This window comes from Lolium perenne, chromosome 4 (genome assembly GCF_019359855.2).
Source record: "Lolium perenne isolate Kyuss_39 chromosome 4, Kyuss_2.0, whole genome shotgun sequence".
NCBI lineage: Eukaryota > Viridiplantae > Streptophyta > Magnoliopsida > Poales > Poaceae > Lolium > Lolium perenne.
The window spans coordinates 137,412,548-137,432,700 of record NC_067247.2 but is presented as its reverse complement, the minus strand read 5'-3'; the positions used below and the strand labels follow the sequence as shown (position 1 = coordinate 137,432,700).

General features: G+C 42.0%; 1 protein-coding gene across 1 annotated transcript; it reads right to left on the bottom strand.

The window, feature by feature from the left end:
* Positions 1 to 15,661: 15,661 nt before the first annotated feature.
* On the bottom strand, positions 15,662 to 19,074 carry LOC127348653 (uncharacterized). The gene is made up of 13 exons (XM_051374601.2): positions 18,746 to 19,074; positions 18,502 to 18,639; positions 18,333 to 18,414; positions 17,637 to 17,713; positions 17,418 to 17,533; positions 17,190 to 17,307; positions 16,997 to 17,113; positions 16,752 to 16,843; positions 16,590 to 16,656; positions 16,433 to 16,514; positions 16,250 to 16,341; positions 16,011 to 16,154; positions 15,662 to 15,913 (listed from the first exon to the last, which is right to left on the bottom strand). Exons 1-13 carry the CDS (start codon positions 18,962 to 18,964, stop codon positions 15,767 to 15,769), a joined length of 1,491 nt encoding a protein of 496 aa, XP_051230561.1. The 5' UTR covers positions 18,965 to 19,074; the 3' UTR covers positions 15,662 to 15,766.
* Between the last annotated feature and the right edge of the window lie 1,079 nt (positions 19,075 to 20,153).

The following is a 20,153-nucleotide window of genomic DNA, read 5'->3' as shown; positions in this document are numbered from 1 at the left end:
TAGTGATGATCCTGAGGAAGATTATGTGGAGCTTAATGATGATTTTATTGAAAAATGCAATGCTACTACTGATGCAAGAAAAATTAAAAAGTTGCTTGCAGAACATGCTGTTAGATATAAACTGTCTCCTGATCCTAAGTTTGCCACATCTCCTATAAACATTAGGGATAAAGATTATGATTTTTCTCTTGATCTATCTCATATAGCTATTGTTGAGAAAACACCCTTTTGTGGTACTGAAAAAGAAAGTGCTGTTGAACACATGACTGAATTATCTACTCTTAGTAGCTTGTTTTCTGATGATGTCAAGATGCGTACTTACTTTGTTGCTAAAAATTTTCCATTCTCATTAAAGGATGACGCTAAAACTTGGTATAATAATTTGCCACCTAATTCTATTAAAAGTCCGAAAGAATTGCTTGATGTTTTCTTCCGCAAATACTTTCCTGCTAGTGCTCAACATATTGCTTTGCAGAGAATTTATAACTTTAATCAGGAAGATGAAGAGAAATTGCCTGAGGCTTGATCGAGATTCTGCTCTCTTATTAGAGCTCGACCTGAGCATGATTTGGAAAAGCATGATTTACTTGATATATTTTATAGTGGACTAACCATTGAGTCTAGGGCATACCTGGATAGTTGTGCTGGTTGTGTTTTCAGGAAAAGAACTCCAGACGACGCTGAAGAATTATTGGCTAAAATAAGCCGGAATCATGATGATTGGACTACGCCTGAACCAACTCCAACTCCAATATTGAAGAAGAGGGGTTTAATTAAATTGAATGATGAAGATATGAGGGAAGCCAAGAAGTCTCTCAAGGAGAAAGGTATTAAATCTGAAGATGTGAAGAATCTACCTCCTATTGAAGATATATGTGAGATAATTCCCCCTTCATCCATGATTGAGGTAAACTCCCTTCAACGCTTTACTAGGGAAGATATTCCGTATTCGAAACCTCCTGCACAATGCTTAGATGAGTTTGATAATTATATTGTTAAGCAAGAAAATTTTAATATGAGAGTAGAGAATCATTTAATGGAAAATTCTCGAGCTATTAGTGAATTGCATGATATTGTGGAGAGAACCTCCAATGATGTTAAGATGCTTGTTAAACATTTTCAAATGATTCAAACTCAAATTGATCAACTCACTAAAGTGCAAAATGACTTGTTAGGGAATAATTCTAAAGAGAAACATGCTTATGAAGTAACAACTAGAGGTGGTGTCTCTACCCAGGATCCTCTATATCCTGAAGGGCATCCCAAAAGAATTGAACAAGATTCTCAACGCATTGAACCTAGTGCTCATTCTAGGAAGAAAAAGAAGAAGAAGCATAAAAATGTTGTAGAATCCTCTGAACCTGTTAATGATCCTAATAGTATTTCTATTTCTGATGCTGAAACTGAAAGTGGTAATGAACATGATAATGATAAAGATAATGATAAGAATGATACTCCTGATAAAGAAGAGGTTGAGGAAGAACCTGAAAAGCATGCTAAAAATAAAAAGTATACTAAAGAAGACTTTATAGCTGAGAAACATGGTAATGAAAGGGAACCTTGGGTGCAAAAGTAAATGCCTTTTCCTGCTAAGAAACTAAAATCAAAGGAAGAAGAACATTATAATAAATTTTGCGATTGGATGAAACCTTTATTCTTGCAAATCCCTTTGACTGATGCTATTAAATTGCCACCTTATTCAAAGTATATGAAAGATATTGTTACTAACAAAAGGAAAATCCCCAATGAGGAAATTTCCACTATGCTTGCTAATTACTCTTTCAATGGCAAAATTCCAAAGAAGTTGGGCGACCCAGGTATACCTACTATTCCTTGTTCTATTAAGAATAATTATGTTAAAACTGCTCTATGTGACTTGGGAGCCGGTGTTAGTGTTATGCCTTTTTCTCTTTATAAGAGACTTTACTTAGATAAGTTGATACCTACTGATATATCTTTGCAAATGGCTGATAAATCTACTGCTATTCCTGTTGGTATATGTGAGAATGTTCCTGTTCAAGTTACTACTAACTGCTTGATATTAACTGATTTTGTTGTGTTGGAAATGCCTGAAGATGATAATATGTCTATTATTCTTGGGAGACCTTTTCTTAACACCGCAGGGGCTGTTATTGATTGCAATAAAGGAAAAGTTACTTTCAATGTTGATGATAGGGAGCATACCGTTTATTTTCCCAAGAGGATTGAGAAAGCGTGTGGAGTTAATACTATTTCTAATGTGAGAACTATCAAAGTGGGAACTATTGATTGTCCTATATATGAGCCTAAAGAAGAATATCAAACTCTCGTGATTGGATCCATATCAATACAATTCAAGGTAACATGATTGATTTGAGGTTTATTTCTTCTTATGCTATGAAAAAGTTATTTGGTGACAAGACTTGATCAACCTTGTTAACGGATACTTTTTATATGCATAGAAGAGGTAAACAACATATCTTTCTTCCTCCACTTGCTCTAGTTGCTGTAGCACTTTTAATTTGCAAAGTTCCTTAGTTATTTGAAGATTTCAAAAATTTTCCTGGCCAGTAATAATAAACTAAATACCCAGAAATGTGCGTTTTTCAAAGTTTTCAAAAATTCACAAAAATTATACCGTTGGTCCTATTTTTCGACGAGGCACCTGGGAGCACCAGAGGATGACCTGTGGGGCACCCAGGGCGCTGCACCACAGGCCGGCGCGGCCAAGGAGGTGGCCGCGCCACCATGTGGTGTGGGCCCCCCTCTGCCCCACTTTGTCATCTCTTTCGCCCAGAACAGTCTCTCTCTCGAAAAAACTCATACCAAGTTCATCTCTCTCGCGTTTTTGCTCCAGAGCTCCAGATTTCTTGATCTCTTTGCTCAGCCCAGATTTCTGTCTGAAATTTGGCACATTTGCTCTTCGGTATGTGACTCCTCCACCCATCCAAGTAGAATTTCATTTGGTTGAGTATATCTTGAATATTTTGCTGCTGTAGGTAACATGTTTAGTGAGCTTGCATGCTTGTTCTAAGTGGTAGAAACTAGTTTTGATGCATGATTAGTACTCTAGCAAGTTCCTATGATAGTTTCCCTCAATTATATGTCACCAAATCAAATTTTTATGTCATTTGTTGAAAATTTCAGAGAAGCTATGAAGAAGTTTAGCTTTGGAGAGTTGTTCAAGAAGGGGACAACCAGCACCGGGAGGCCTTCTAGGGCCGCCACCCGGATTAGGCGATCATACAATGAAGACATCATCGCGCCTAGCTTCGCGCCCGAAGAGGACAACGGGCCTCCTAATGCTTCTACTTTTCCATGCTATGATTTTCTAAGGAATGCAGGGATATTGGGGGATTTCTTAACCCTTGTCAACAGGGCAGGGTTAACCACCTATATGGGCGATGAAAGGGAGCAATACTACTTGCTCACCAAAATCTTCGTCGAGAGTTTCCAGTTCAACAACAAACATTATGAGCCAACGGTTGCATTCAGGATCTATGGTAATACTGTGACTATGCCATTGAAGGATTTTTGTTGTGCCTTGGATATTGCCCCTATAGGTACAGCAAGTAGGATTGATGACAACCCCCGGGACTTGTTGGAGCTCTACCGAGGGATCACCGATGATGACTGTCGCACCATTCAGCGGGGCAAGATAAGGAACATCCAACTCCCCGCCATTAAGTATTTTGCATACTACATTGCTACTAGCATTCTTGGTAGGAAGAACACTAGTAATATCTCTAGCTACCATCTTGCTTTCCTGAATATTGCACTTACTGGTCAAACCTCCTATCACCTTGGTGCTCTTATTGCTCGCCGCCTGACTACCAGGGGGCCTATTTTTGGAGGAACCATTGCGCTGCGTGTTTTAACATTTCTTAATCTTCCTATTGATCCTAATGATGTGCCATTGGCCCCTAGGAGACTCGATATTACTGCTATGAAGAGTCATCATTTTGTTACAACTGACTCTACTTTAGATAATATGGTGTATAGAATGTTGTTTTCTGACGGGGAGGAGAAGGAAATCCCTCTTCCCCAACCAGATTTGTTAAGTATTGACAGGCAATCATGGTCGTGCACCAAGGAGGAAGTGGATGAGCATTTGAAGATAAAAGACTTCCACCAGCAACATGACTCCGAGGACGTCGGGACCTCCTACGACCACACCGTCACATATCCGGGTGCTTCTTCTAGCACATACCCGGAATACGACCCATCTTCATATTACGGAGACACTACTTCATGGGATCGATGGGATTGAACTCCACTTAGGCCAAAAGCCTAAGCTTGGGGGGAGGTATACCGGCATCACTCATTCTTTGCATATTATGGTTGCTGGATACTTGCACATACTTGTTTTGTTCGTTTGAGTGGTTTTCTAATGAGAGGAAGATGATATTTGGGGAAGTGCTGCCTGAAAACAGATTCTGGAACGTTACCGTAAAAATTCTCAAAAATAGCCAGAGCGTCATTTTGAGCTGCAAATTTTTGTGCAGGTTCCCCAGGTTGTTATCTAACTTTCATTAGTTGAACACTTTTCGATCTGAGCAACGTAAGATTTTTGTTAAAATCGATTTCTGTACTGCTGTCAGGTTTTGGCAGATTTCTGTCATCTCGCTTTTCTGTGTTTCTTTTAGTTTGCTATTTCTTGTTTTTGCTTTGTTTCCTTCCCAAAACACGAAAAGACCAAAAATATTTCTGTTGTTTCTCTTCACCATTTGTTTGCTTTGGTTTCTTGCATTTGTTTCACTTTATTTGCTATTGCTAGTTTGCTAAAAGAAAACCCAAAAAGATTTTGCTTTGTTTGTTTGTTTCTTTTTGTTCTTGTTTCCAATTTGAAAACACCAAAAATATTTGCTGTTCTTCTCTGGTTTGTAAAGTTCTTTATGAGTTCAATGGTCTTCGGTGGCTGGAGCGTGGTTTTCATTTCATATTATCCAAGCTGCACAAGTGAAAAGGCAATAATGACGATCTACGACAATCTGATTGTGGTGAGAGGCTGGTATGAACTCTATTTGTTTTCATTTTTGTACATATACTCATCCATGTGAGCATGCTTAGTTGGTTCATGTGAGGTATATGTTATTTGAGAAAGTCTAGTAGTTTATGATCTCTCATGTTTAGCTCCAATCTATTAATATGAGTAGCATGTCATGAATGTTTGCTTGCATTGTTTTATTCATAAGTAAGTATGGCATTGTGGTATCCTCCTCTGAATAATTCATTTATATCGACTTGGCACATGCTCACGCATGCATATGACTGAACAAAAAGTCAATTAAGCCTCGATGATTTATATTGCTTCAGAGTTCTTGTATCACTTTTATGCCTCCGTTAATTTATTTTGCCGCAAGCATGATTATGACAGTTACTGCTCTCTTGATTTGTCGCTCCCTAGTCTATTGCTAGCCTTCACTTGTACTGAGCGGGAACGCTGCTCGTGCTTCCAAACATATGAAAACCAAGTTATTCCAGAGTGTCCACCATAAATACCTATGCATGGCATTTCAAACCATTCCAAGTAAATTCTCATGCGCTACCTTTAAAACCTTCAAAATGTTTCTCAATTTGTGTTTATGTTTCATAGCTCATGAGGAAGTATGTGGTGTTTAGCTTTCAACCTTGTCATTTACTTTTGACGGACTCTCATATGGACTAGTGGCACATCCGCTTATCCAATAATTTTGCAAAAAGAGCTGGCAATGGGATTCCCAGTCCCGAATTAATTAACTTAATTAGACACTCCTCCATGGTTTGTGATTGTTGGACGGCACCCGAAGGATTCGGTTAGCCATGGCTTGTGTAAGCAAAGGTTGGGGGGAGTGTCATCATCATAATAAAACTAAAACAAAAAGGCGCTCCTTCATGGTATGAGATTGTTGGCAGGCACCCGAGGATTCGGTTAGCCATGGTTTGTGAAAGAAAGGTTGGAAGGAGTGCCAAATAAATATGCAATAATTCATGGGAGCCGCTCTTGAAAGTCCGGTTGGCAAGGTGGTTAGTGTACCCATTACCATTCGTTGACAATAACAAACACCTCTCAAAATAATTTTACTCCTGTCTTTATAAAAATAAAAAGCTCTAGCGCATGTTAATCCCTGCTTCCCTCTGCGAAGGGTCAATCTTTTACTTTTATGTTGTGTCTCCATTATTTCTTTGAGCACTATCTTGAGAGCACAACTGTCATTCTTAGTATAATATGCTTGTCTCAAAATATGATTGATTGTGGTATAACTTTGATGCATTTATCTTTTGACAATCACTACTTCTAGTCTTTCTATGAACTCCAGAGGTGCCCGGGCATTTATGTTTTGCCAATCAAATACAGGCAAGCGAGATACCACTTTATCATACTCTCTTATGAACATTGCAATCCTGCTTATATACATGATTCATGATGCTTCTTATTAATTGTTGGTACCTCTCCATGATTGACATAGCTGTTAGATGATCTTATTTGCATGTATCTCATTATGAACTGCTTGAGTATTAGCCATTGCATGAGAATATATACATCATATGAGCAAATGTGTTCGTGAAAGTTCTTTTATCGCTCAGTTGTTAACTGAATTGCTTGAGGACAAGCAATAAGCTAAGCTTGGGGGGAGTCGATACGTCCAAAACGTATCTACTTTCCCGAACACTTTTGCTATTGTTTTGCCTCTAATTTGTGTATTTTGGATGCAACTAACACGGACTAACGCTGTTTTTAGCAGAACTGCTCTGGTGTCTCGTTTTTGTGCAGAAATCCAACTTTCAGGAAAAACCTTGGAATTTATGCAGAAGGCCCTATTTTCCCAGGAAACTAACGGAGCCAGAAGGACAATTGAAGTGGAGGCCCGAGGGCCCCACACCATAGGGCGGCGCGGCCCAGGGGGGGGCCCGCGCGGCCCTGTGGTGTGGCCCCCTCGGCCGGCCTCCGACGCCCTCCTTCGGACTACTTATTCGCCTCGACCTAAAAACGCCAGAAAAGAAGTCGAAGTCGCCAGAAAGCCTCCAGAACGCCGCCACATCGCGAAACTCCGTCTCGGGAGCCAGAAGTCTCCGTTCTGGCACTCCGCCGGGACGGGGAGTTGGAGGAGATCATCGCCGCCATCACCGCCAACGCCTCTACATCAACCAGCCATGTTTCCCCCATCCATGTGTGAGTAATTCCCCCGCTGTAGGCCGAAGGGGATGGTAGGGATTGGATGAGATTGGTCATGTAATAGCATAAGATTGTTAGGGCATAGTGCCTAGTGTCTGTAGTTGGTACTTTGATGATATTGTTGCAACTTGTTATGCTTAATGCTTGTCACTAGGGCCCGAGTGCCATGATCTCAGATCTGAACATGTTATTGTTTCATCATGATATTCATTGTTTATGGTCTTACCTATAAGTTGTATACACATGTCGCTGTCCGGAACCGATGGTCCCGAAGTGACAGAAATCGGGACAACCGGAGGGAATGGTAGCGATATGAGGATCACATGTGTTCACGGAGTGTTAATGCTTTGCTCCGGTACTTTATTAAAAGGAGTACCTTAATATCCAGTAGTTTCCCTTGAGGCCCGGCTGCCACCGGCTGGTAGGACAAAAGATGTTGTGCAAGTTTCTCATTGCGAGCACGCACGACTATATATGGAACACATGCCTATTGATTGCTTTGTACTTGGACACCGTTTTATTATTATCTGCAAATGCCCTGCTATGATTGTTACATGAGTTTCTCTCATCCATGCAACGCCCGTTATCCGTCCCCGTGCCTACAGTATTTTAATCCTGCTGTTTACTAAAATCACTACTGCTGTCTTTGTTACTCTGCTGCTGTTATTTCACTACTGCTACTACTATAAAACTGTTACTACTGATAAACTCTTGCGAGCAAGTCTGTTTCTAGGTGCAGCTGAATTGACAACTCCGCTGTTAAGGCTTTCAAGTATTCTTTGTCTCCCCTTGTGTCGAATCAATAAATTGGGTTTTACTTCCCTCGAAGACTGTTGCGATCCCCTATACTTGTGGGTCATCATGCCTCTTAAACTAGCTTGTTGATTAATGGATGATTAGTTTCATAATCATGAACATTGGATGTTATTAATAACAAGGTTATATCATTATATGAATGATGTAATGGACACACCCAATTAAGCGTAGCATAAGATCTCGTCATTAAGTTATTTGCTATAAGCTTTCGATACATAGTTACCTAGTCCTTATGACCATGAGATCATGTAAATCACTTATACCGGAAAGGTACTTTGATTACACCAAACACCACTACGTAAATGGGTGGCTATAAAGGTGGGATTAAGTATCCGGAAAGTATGAGTTGAGGCATATGGATCAACAGTGGGATTTGTCCATCCCGATGACGGATAGATATACTCTGGGCCCTCTCGGTGGAATGTCGTCTAATGTCTTGCAAGCATATGAATGAGTTCATAAGAGACCACATACCACGGTACGAGTAAAGAGTACTTGTCAGGAGACGAGGTTGAACAAGGTATAGAGTGATACCGAAGATCAAACCTCGGACAAGTAAAATATCGCGAGACAAAGGGAATTGGTATCGTATGTGAATGGTTCATTCGATCACTAAAGTCATCGTTGAATATGTGGGAGCCATTATGGATCTCCAGATCCCGCTATTGGTTATTGGTCGGAGTGAGTACTCAACCATGTCCGCATAGTTCACGAACCGTAGGGTGACACACTTAAAGTTGGATGTTGAAATGGTAGAACTTGAATATGGAATGGAGTTCGAATATTTGTTCGGAGTCCCGGATAAGATCCCAGACATCACGAGGAGTTCCGGAATGGTCCGGAGAATAAGATTCATATATAGGATGTCATTTTATGTGAATTAAAATGATGCGGAAGGTTCTATGGAAGGTTCTAGAAGGTTCTAGAAAAGTCCGGAAGAAACCACCAAGGAAGGTGGAGTCCACATGGGACTCCACCTCCATGGCCGGCCAACCCTAGTGGGGGAGGAGTCCCAAGTGGACTCCCCCTTAGGGGGCCGGTCACCCCCCCATATGGGAGGTGGAAACCCCACCTCTAGTGGGAGTCCTAACTTGGGTAGGTTTCCCCACCATATGGAAGGTTTTTGGTTCGGGTCTTATTCGAAGACTTGGAGACCAACACTTGGGGTTCCACCTATATAATGAGGGGCCAAGGGGAGGGGGCCGGCCACCCAAGAACCACCAAGGTGGCCGCACCCCTTAGTGGCCGGCGCCCCCTCTCCCCAAACCCTAGCGGCCTCTCTCCTCCACCACATCCCGCACGCTTAGCGAAGCTCCGCCGGATTTCTCCACCATCACCGACACCACGCCGTCGTGCTGTCGGATTCAAGAGGAGCTACTACTTCCGCTGCCTGCTGGAACGGGGAGGTGGACGTCGTCTTCATCAACAACCGAACGTGTGACCGAGTACGGAGGTGCTGCCCGTTCGTGGCGCCGGAACCGATCGTGATCAAGATCTTCTACGCGCTTTTGCAAGCGGCAAGTGAATGTCTACCGCAGCAACAAGAGCCTCATCTTGTAGGCTTTGGAATCTCTTCAAGGGTGAGACTCGATAATCCCCTCGTTGCTACCGTCATCTAGATTGCATCTTGGCTTGGATTTCGTGTTCGCGGTAGGAAATTTTTTGTTTTCTATGCAACGTTATCCTACAGCCGGGTGGTGGAGGAGGCCGGAGGTGGAGGAGAGGAGGGAGGAGAAGGAGAGAAGGGAAGGTGGAGGAGAATGGAAAGGGAAGTGGAGGAGAAGGTGAAGTGGAGGAGGAGGAGAAAAGAGAGAGGGAGAAGGGCGCCGCCGGATTTTAAATTCGAAAAAAATCTGTGGTGCACGTGCATTTGGTGCGCCACAGAAGTTTTTTTTGAATTTTTTATTTTTGAAGGAAAAAATGTTAACTTTTCCGTCACTTTTTAACTCTTTTAGAATTTGCCGATTCTGTAAATTTCAGAGCCGCCTCCGGCAGTGCAATTCGGATGTCCGGAGCCAACGTTAGGAAAGGAGGAAGCAAAACCCTAAAGATAAATGTCAGATTGTTTAATCTTGATCACAACAACAATATATTTGTGTTACCATTTCAAATACGGTTGGTCAACTTTTTTTATTTACTAAATAACTCATGCTCATAAATGCAAATAAATATTTCATTCTTCATTGGAACTTTGAGTTTCTAAATACTGTTTTGTCTAAAACTGGTGATTAGTACTATTAACCAAGTCGATATACATAAATTTAACTCATAGCATCCTAGGATCATGATCTTTGTAGCGAAATACATCAGGTTCTTAAGAAATATCAAGAACCATCAATCTCTGGACAAGATGCAATTACAATGTCCATTCATCACCTACAAGTGCCCGCCTGAGCTGATATTCAGCAAAAACATCTGCCATAGAGGTGTCTCCGCTGTACAATTTTCTGGAGCCAAGCATACTATTGGATAGAGGGCATGTTTGCTAGCTAAGTGTCTTTTCAAATCCGTGTATCATTGGCGTCTCCAACAATGACCTCGCCACTGCTAATGAACTCATTTTTTTTTTACTTCGTGTACCATGTCGATATTAATACTCAACATTGCATGGCTGACCAGTGACCATACATGTATACCTAGTGCTGATCTGAGTTTAAGGCTTTTCGTATTAGATTGTTTGAATTTTAAGTTTTTTTTTTGTTATGAATAGTTGTTAGATCATAGGATTGCACTTGTATCATATATGACATCCATACATTTTAAAGTGATGTAGGATCTACGATATGCAGACAATCCTGCATTTTTTTATTCATATGCTTTCAAATTCCTGCAATTCAAACAGGCTCTAAATACACGTGGCGATGCATGTGCTAAATGCTTTTTTCACAACAAAAGAGAGCCAACCTAAGTTTTGACAGATATTCATTATAAATGTAGAAATCAACATATAAATAATAATATTAGAAAATTTATGAATGTTGAAAATCAAAATTTTAGGGATACAGACAAAAAAAATAGGATATGTTATTCCGAAAATTTAGTTTTGATGTTCATTTTTCAAGAACACGTGCGGGTGTCGCGTGTCTTCATTCATTAAGGAAGAGAAGAAAGTTTTACAAGCAAGGAGAGAAACCAAATCACAACCGATCTGGCCTCGTCCCATCCACACACGCCAAGCTCACGAGGTTGTAATGCTCTCTATCCTAGACCCCACTCCACTACCGGAACCCCAAAGGCTAGCCCTTCCCCACTGTGCAAACTCCGCCTTGATTCGTCTGCAAAGCTCCAAAGGCATGGTGGCAACCTTGTCGAACACACAGGCGTTCCGCTCAAGCCAAAGTTCCCTGGAGATCAGCACGATGAGACCATTCAGCTCCTTACGATGCTTCTGAGCCACTGCCGCGGAGACCCTAGGCCACCAAGTCTTTATTTCAGCTGTCGCCGGGGGGGGGGGGGGGGGGAGGGAGGAGGGTAAAACGGTGCAGCCGCCTCGGCAGGAGCATGTGATACCACACCTCCCTGGAGAAGGATCATTGTACCGTGATGTGCTCAATGGTTTCCGCTTCCTAACAACAAAGCGGCCCCTCGTCTCGCCAACCTATCCGCCGTCCATAGGCGATCCTTCAGAGCAAGCCACATATGTATTATGATGTTCCTATATTCTGGATTTTAATATTTTGGTTTAATTCTAGTTTTTTTTAATTTACGAATTGATGAAATCTAGATGGAACACAAAAGCTTTCTCAAATTACCTAATAAAACTTGGTTTTTATATTAAGTAAATTGTTCTTATAGAAATTTAGTTTTTCTAAAAGTCCAATATTACCGGAAAACTGATAAAGTGAAGAAATTTCACAACCTTATTTACTAACATAATTCATAAATATACTTATCGATCGATACCACCATACTTAGCGTGTGTTACTTTCTTTCTACTCCTCCACTCTTTTCCAGAAATTACACTATATTTATGTTTTATTATAAACATTACATAAAATTTCCTTCACATGGGTTTAAAGATTATTCATTGAGTAAGTTTGCATAGGTTCAAAAATCTGCACAAACTAACTCTGCTATGGTCTTGATGCGGCAACAATGTTCTTCTTGCCCATTGTTAAAAAAAAAAACGGTTTCAAGAGTTGACAAATAAAGCTGTCTAGTGTTGGAGTTCAGGAACGAAATATTTTTTTTAACAGGTGAGGACATACACATACTTATCCTTTGTATTCAAATCTAAACAAGTATTCCTGATCAGAGGGTTTTTCTCAGAGTGATCATGTATGACAGATTCCATGTATCTGCTCAGACTGGCACGAGAAGATCTCACATATGACAGCATACATTAATCATACTAACTTCTTTTCGAAAAGGGGATAATCACCCCAGCTGCATCGTGGTGATGCACACGGTCTTTATTAATAGTTTCAAAGGTAGCACAAAAGTATGCGGTACAAAATTCACGGATCACTCATGATCAATACATCAATCAACCATGAGAACATCAAAAATCTGAAAACTAAGCTAACTAAGCATCCTGTAGCCGACTAGTAGCCTGTGCGACCGTCTGGAGATGGTTGCATCCAGTATCCATAAACACCCGTTGGTCCTGAGGAAGGAGTAACGCCCACAGTTCCACCCAGTGGACCACCATATGAATAACCTGCATAATATTAAATTGTTAAACACAATATTATTCCGACACCTTCATATTGACCAGCATAGAGCGGACACACCAATGCGTATTCGATCCTTTGCTTTTGTCAACTCCATTTAACCAATTGCCAAACATATTGGTAATGTTAGCTGGAGGTGGGAGGTCAAAAGCAAAACACACCATCCGCCAAAGAAGTTTTGCAAACGGGCAAGCTATAAATAAATGTTCAATGGATTCTTGAGCACCACAAAAACAACATTTCGTCAACCCTTTCAATTCCTTCTTGCAAGATTATCTTTAGTTAGCAAAACCTTGTTATTGAGAAACCACATAATTTTTTTTTATCTTTAACGGTATTTTAATCGTACTAACAATCCCTCCATTCCTAAATATAAGACATTTAAGGAGTTTAATTTTACTTGATATTTTTAACGAAGCTGATAAGTTTTTCTTAAATCCATGACTGTTGGTCCATCGACGCTACTGTTTGACCAGACTATTTATTCCTCTTCACAACGGTATGCATGTTTTAATACATATGCAGAGTTGGTTGACTCATCAATTGCTCTCTGATCTTACAGTGTTCATGACAGCATCTGCATCATGTTGCGTGCAACTAGTTAATGCATGGCAGATCAGGAGATACACACTCAGACTTTCAGAGATAGGTGACTCTGACATTGAGTCACTGACGAGCTGGTAACATGGGAACTTATGGCCAAGACATAGCAGTCTGACAGAAACCCATCCAGCATCCAAGGTTTCAGTCCATGCTACTAGCAGAAGTTAGTTTACACCGTATTCTTTGTTTGTGCTAAACTGAGACTTGAATTAGTAAGGTATCCATGCATGCGTTTAGTGGCACAGAGACGTTAGTATGCATGAGCATGTCTAACAGGCCCCGTGTTTTTTCGCCCCTTAAAACGCGAGTAGAGGGCCCTGTATTCACTTTTCGCCGGCCGAAAACTCGGACGAGCTATTCTATTTTACGGGGTGGGGATACGGGGTCTGCTAGCTCGTCCGGGTTTTCAACCCCTCAAAACAGGTTTTTTTGACAAATTGCATATGAACCAACACACCATTCACATAAAATAAATGTTTTACATCACACAATAATCGTCATAATTATTACAATAATATTTTCGGAAATGTCAACAAATGTTCTAATGGAAGAATTAAACAAATAACAAATGTTTCACACATACAACAATACAACAATAGGAAATGAATGTTTCACACACACACACATTCGTGGCCGAGCGCGCGGTTCCGCGGAATGCACATACGCCCCATCACGGATCCTTTCCGCTGATCCAGCAGCTTCATGCGGTCCTCCGTTTGCTTCAAGCCGAACAGGAGCACCATCATCTCCGTCTCGTCGTCGTTGAGCAACTCGTCGATGTCCGAATCATCGGAATCCGACGACGACCAATCGGTCGACGTCGCGTCCAAATCCGCCATGTGCACATCCTCCGAAGCCATCTACCACGGTGTACCATACATCAGCCCGAAATCCAACCAATTTACCGGCGGCAACGAAGAAGAACGCGGCGGAATACTCACCGGCGACAAACGGCGGAGAAGACCACGGCGGGAGGGCGGCGGCGCGCGCGGAGGGACGCGGAACTTCGGCGGGGGTGCGGCGGAGGTGCGGCGGGCGTCGACGCAGCTCGGCGCGGCTCGGCGGACGGCGGAGGGGCGCGGATCTGACGGATTCCGGCGGCGGCTCGCGGGTGGCTGCGGCGGCGCGCGGGGGAAAATGGATGGGGGGAACTGAAATGTCCGCGCGTGCTTTCGGAATTGGGATACTGGTTTCGCCCACTATCCCCGCTCCCACCCCGCACAAGTAGGGGGCGACGATCCGCCCCGTAGTCGAAAACAGCAAAAAACGATGCGGGGACCGTTTTTACGGGGCGTGCTAGACGGCCGGGTAGAGCCGAAACCCTCAAATCGGCGGTTATTATACGGGTTTGCCCCTTTTACGGGGTCTGTTAGACCTGCTCTAAGAGACCAAATAGTTAAAATTCTAGTATTGTATCAGTAATCTTGGCTTGTTAAAATTCTCGTTAAGTTTATTAGTGGCATAGGCATAGGCTACTAGACAACATTGAGAAAATTTAGGCCCCATGACAGATGTCAGCATAGTGGCTTAACAGTTCGAAACAGGAACTTGTTCTTGACACATGACAAGTTGACAGCATAGCAGATCACACCATAATACGAAGAGAGAATTGCATTATTTGTAACGGTAGGTGTGGAGAACAGAGTATCATAATACTACAAAAAAAAGAGTACCACAAACTGCTCATGGACTGTAATGGTTAACTATCGTCTCCTTGGAAACATGGTCGCTGGGCAACATTTGGAAATTCTTGTGCCCTATGGTGTCCGAATAGTTGACAACAAAGACTTCTTGTTCTTACAGACGACGAATAACACTTGACATCTCAGCTTAATAAAAAATGAATAAAGGAAAACAACAAAATGATGCTCGATTAGCTGGAATAGGATACGAGAGCAGAGAGTGCCGCCTTCTGGTTTGTTTCTTCCGAATGATACCAGAAATTGGAGTCGCAGATAAGAACAAGAACACATCTTTACGTTGTGCATAGATGATCAGATTCTAGTGCCAATTTGGCGTTGCCGGCATTTCGGTTTATGCATGGATGGAGGTCTACACTTGCTCGCAAGCAGATAACTGAATAGAAAAGCAGCTAGGACAGGCAAGCGTGTCTGATGATCCCTGATCCCAGTGGCAAGTTGCCCATGTTCTCCAGACACTGCATTGTCGTGACTGATTTGGATAAGCTTAACAGCCTCAGTTGTCCCTAAGAATCCATAACCTATTGACTGTTATTGTTTGGATCTGACCATTGATTTGTATTTTTTTTTTGCCTAATGCCATCAGTCAGCTCTAGTTGACCAAGGCTGGCCACCTTGCCCTCAGAGGGTGGTTACGGTTCTTTGGTATGTGCCCAGTCTCAAGTTCTGAACTTACACATTTATTACGTTTTAGAAGAATTTTTTTGAGCAAGTTCAAATTCGACAATGGCAAGAAGACTTATATCACAGTTTTAAACCCATAGTACAAAGTAATGCTACATAAACATAATTTACTGCTGGAAAAATAACAGATATTGCTTTTTCTTCATCCGGAAGTCTCATAGTTTCCAGTAAATCCCAAACTTGTGCAAGATGCCAGAGACAACACCCCAGAAGAGGATCTCTCCAAATATGACATACAGCAGAGATCCGAGCCTAACTGAATGCCAGACATTGATAAACACATGCTGTTGGATCCAGTTAACCTGAACAAATAAAAAACAAACAAATTAAGCCTATCAAAAAGCAGGCTCCAAATGTCTTCATGTTGTTTATACCAAATTAAACTCACACATTACTTACAAGATTGTTATCTTCTGACCCATAGTACCATCCATTCACAAATCCAGCAAGTATTCCCTGTGCTCCTAGAACGAACACAAGCATGGCATTCATGCCGATCCACTCGAGGAACAAGAATGGTATTCTCAGGCCCCAGACATCAATCTATTAGTGAGACAAAGAAAGGATTAACTCATAGTGAGATGATAGAATTGAAGATATTTCATTTCCTAAGTAGTTCGCATCATAACCACATATACCAGTATGTAGAAAGCCGAAAGAATGATTCCAGCTGCACCGCCCGTGAAGCAAACATAGCTCAAGCTGTAGAGTTGTTTGTTGATTGGAATAGCTACAATAGGAGAGTGAAGGATGTAAATTCAGAGTTCATAGGTTCCAAAAAAAAAACTCATGTGTCAGAAATACATTTTCTGAAGTAGTACCTTTTGTGAAGTGGAGAAGAATTCCGAGCAAAAGGAGAGAAAATCCCATCGAAAGCCAGTGTTTCAGTCTCTCCTTATGGGTCTGTTATTTAGAAACTTATTTCAAAGTTGCATTTTCATAAGTCAGTGGTACTAGTACAATGTTTTGGATTATAACCTTGAAATGGATTAGAACATGGCCATAGTGGATTCCAATTATCCCTGATAGGATTGATGCTATCGAACTGAAACATAAAACATGAAAAGATACTTGAATGGGTGATAAGAACAAAAGATGCAACTAAGATTAATTCAACATTAGCTATGTCAGATCTCCAACCTTAACAGCCCTTCTGGTTCGAATGGCGCACGACACCATGCTGGAGCATCGTCTCGGAGCTTACCCATTTCTGGTGAGCTAAATGTACACTCCTGATCACGGTTATTTCAGTGCACACACATTGTCAGACTTGCATCTTGATGTGTGGTACTACCGTTTAGCAAATAAGTAAATGTTTCTTGTAGATACTTATACTGTAATGCGACAACGAAAAAGGTCTTAACACATCAAGATTACAGTTCTACCTTGGTTCGGATCCACACAGGCTGCGTGTAGAGATGATTAATCCCCCAGACCATCCTATCAACATAGCCGACTGCATTGCAAGCTGGGTCTACATGGCCCCTTACATCACATTGTACCTATAAACGCAAGTACTGTATCATTTACGAAAATAATCAACAGGGATGAGTCATCCTTAAGGTAAGCTCCAAGTACCGTAAATAGCTTCCCATCATCGATATCACCCTCCAAATGGTAAACGTAGCTCCAATCTGGGACATACGCCGAGTATACGGTCACCATGTATATGACGAGCACGATGAAGCCGCCTAACCTGTTGGTTGTCAGGAATGGCAAGAAATTTCACATCATACTCAGGCACATGAAAAGTCGAGAAAATGCAGTTTACAGTGCTAGCTAAGTATTGATTAATTATTGCTGTACCATTGCCACCGGTAGGCACTGAAGATGGCGTAAGGACCGGACTGGACTGTGTTAGGCCGCACCTTTATGGTGAACACTTCTATGAGAGCAACCACGAAGTACACCAAGGCTATTCTCTGATGAACCATCGTCAAACATAATGAAAGAACTCTGTGTTATAATTCTAATTCAGACTAAGATGGATGAAATGAAGAACAAAATTTGGTAAATGAACTGAACCTGGAGGATGCCACACCATCTTATCACCTTCATGTCCACTCCATATGCGAGGTCGTCCGGAGCGTGTGAGTATCCACCTATATTGGTGTCACACATCGAATTCGACAGTATCAAATATTGTTTGAACTCAAGCAACATTTTGATAGACTGATTCATCCAATAATATTCCTCCACCAGCTAATGTTACTAATATGTTTGGTAGATGGCTGAATGGGGTCAGGAAAGAGGATAAACAGAAAATTCGTATTGGTGTTTCAGCCCTTTGTTGGGCTATTTGGAGAACCAGAAATGATTTTATCTTTAACAACCAATATGGAACAAAAATTTTGCAGGTTATCCGGCGAGCTGCTCACTCAATTCAGCAGTGGGTTTTGCTTCTCCCTATGGACCAGCGGGAAGCTATGGTTATTGGATGCAACCGGATGCTAGCGGTTGCGCAGGACTTCTTTTTCCAGGGTGGCGGCATCTTAATAGATTAGCAAATGCATAGCTTGTCTATTTGTCGTATTTTTAGCTGGTTGATTCATGTATCGACCTTAGCTTTTCCTTGAATGTAATAAGTGTTGTTGGAATTTTTGAGACTTGATACACTTTTTTAAATAAAGCAAGCCGTGTGCATCTATTGATGCAGAGGCTGGGGCTATGCTCCTTTATCTAAAAAAAATGCAATTTATCTATACATAAGACTTCAATTACCTTGCAGTAGTATGCCCCAGAAGAGCATTTTCAGTGTTCTGATGCTGACTTTTTTCACAGCCTCACGCTTTTTCGGAACTCTCTGCAGACATATTCTTCCTGATGATCAGTTCACAAAATCTACTTATGTGCAAGAATTTTGATTTCACAAAGTGGCGCGCTTAAGAACCTTCATGGCGAAGGCGATTGCGACACCAACGATGAAGAGGAAGAAAGGCATGACAAAGTCGGCCAGGGTGCAACCGTCCCATGGTGAATGGTCGATCCGCTCGTAAACCCCGCCGGCATCGTCCACCAGTATCATCACCTGCACCCACGTAGGGAACTCTCAGCAGACAGTTCATATGGTGGCTTAGTCACTTCAGAACAAGAAATTACATGTCTTTATAGGGAGGGACATAGGTAGTACGTACCACAATGGTGAGCCCTCTGAAGGCATCAAGAGCTGCCACCCTCGTGCTCTTCTTCTTCTGGGGCTCCTCGACAACGACCAATCTCTCCTTCTCGACATCGCCGCCGGCATCGACAACAGTGCCTTTGGCGTCGCCATGCTGGTCGGGGACTACATCAATGGCGTGCTGCTCCGGAGCTTTCTCACCAGCGGATGCCGCTATCTCTTGCTTCTTCTCCATGAAGAAGTATGTACAGAAGAACTCGCTTATGTCCTACTACCTAAAATGGTGTAGCATTGGCATAGAAATTGATCGCTCTTAGAAACTTAATTAGATGCCTGGAGATTCAGGTCTGTGGTCCAACTTATATACGGCTACACGATCATAAGAATTGTCCGTCAATCTGTCATGCCATAAGAAAATTGTTTCCTTGATAAGTAAGTGGGCGCTAGATATATACTGGCATTAGCGTTGGGTTGCCGTCTTCTGGTAGTTTAAGTTTAAAATTTTCTACGAGTGCGTGCTCGTTGCTTTCCATGTTGTTTTCCATGTTTGCTCAGCGGTGGCTTCATGTCCTCTATTTTCCAAGTGTCAACACCTTGATACCACCTTTGCGGTCTGTCGTCCAAATAAAGAACACAAAAACATTGATAACACATACGTTTCAGTATAGAACCATTGTTCAACCATTCAATTTTGGCTACACCAATCGTCAAAGAAAGCGATCCTGCTACTCACGTCAGTGATAATGATGTGATTTCCATGTTTAACAGGGTTATGGTATTATACATCCAGGTGCCAACGCAGTACCATCCTCTTTTCTTAATGGTTCTTGTAAGGGTGTATTGGAGAATCAGTTCGCATAGAAGAGGACATACGTCGTTGCCGGCCGGCTCCGTTTGGATACTGCCATGTTCTCTATTGTTCTAGGGCGTGTCGTTGAAGCAGGTTGCTCCACTTGGAAAGAGACTAGTGACCGGATTACCCTAACAGTTGGGTTACACCCGACGTCTGCAGCACGTACGCCATGAAAACGTGAACGAGCAGTGGTGTCGGGGTAGCCCTCGGTACCAACGTGGTCCGGCCTGGTATGTATTTATATGGTACAGGGTACAAGTACAATGGTCGGTTGGTCGATCATACCGGGTTTTTTTTTCCGATAAAGGAGCATAGCCCTAGCCTCTGCATCAATAGATGCACACGGCTTGCTTTAATAAAACAAAGTATCAAGTCACAACCAATCCATCATCACTTATTACAACCACGGAAGAGCTAAGGTCGATACAAGAATCAACCAACTGAAAATATGGCAAATAGAAAAGCTATGCATTTACTATTCTAGTAAGATGCCGCCACCCAGTAGCCTGGAAAAAGAAGTCCTGAGCAACCACTAGCATCCGGTTGCATCCAATAACCCTATCCTCCCGCT

What these genes read in the sequence shown, in the direction of transcription:
- LOC127348653 (XM_051374601.2), bottom strand. Translation starts at nt 18,964, where the DNA reads ATGGAGAAGAAGCAAGAGATAGCGGCATCCGCTGGTGAGAAAGCTCCG. An exon ending in AGTGCCTACCGGTGGCAATG is followed by an intron (nt 17,308 to 17,417) that starts GTACAGCAATAA and finishes GACAACCAACAG; the next exon opens with GTTAGGCGGCTTCATCGTGC. An exon ending in TTTCGGCTTTCTACATACTG is followed by an intron (nt 16,155 to 16,249) that starts GTATATGTGGTT and finishes TCTCACTAATAG; the next exon opens with ATTGATGTCTGGGGCCTGAG.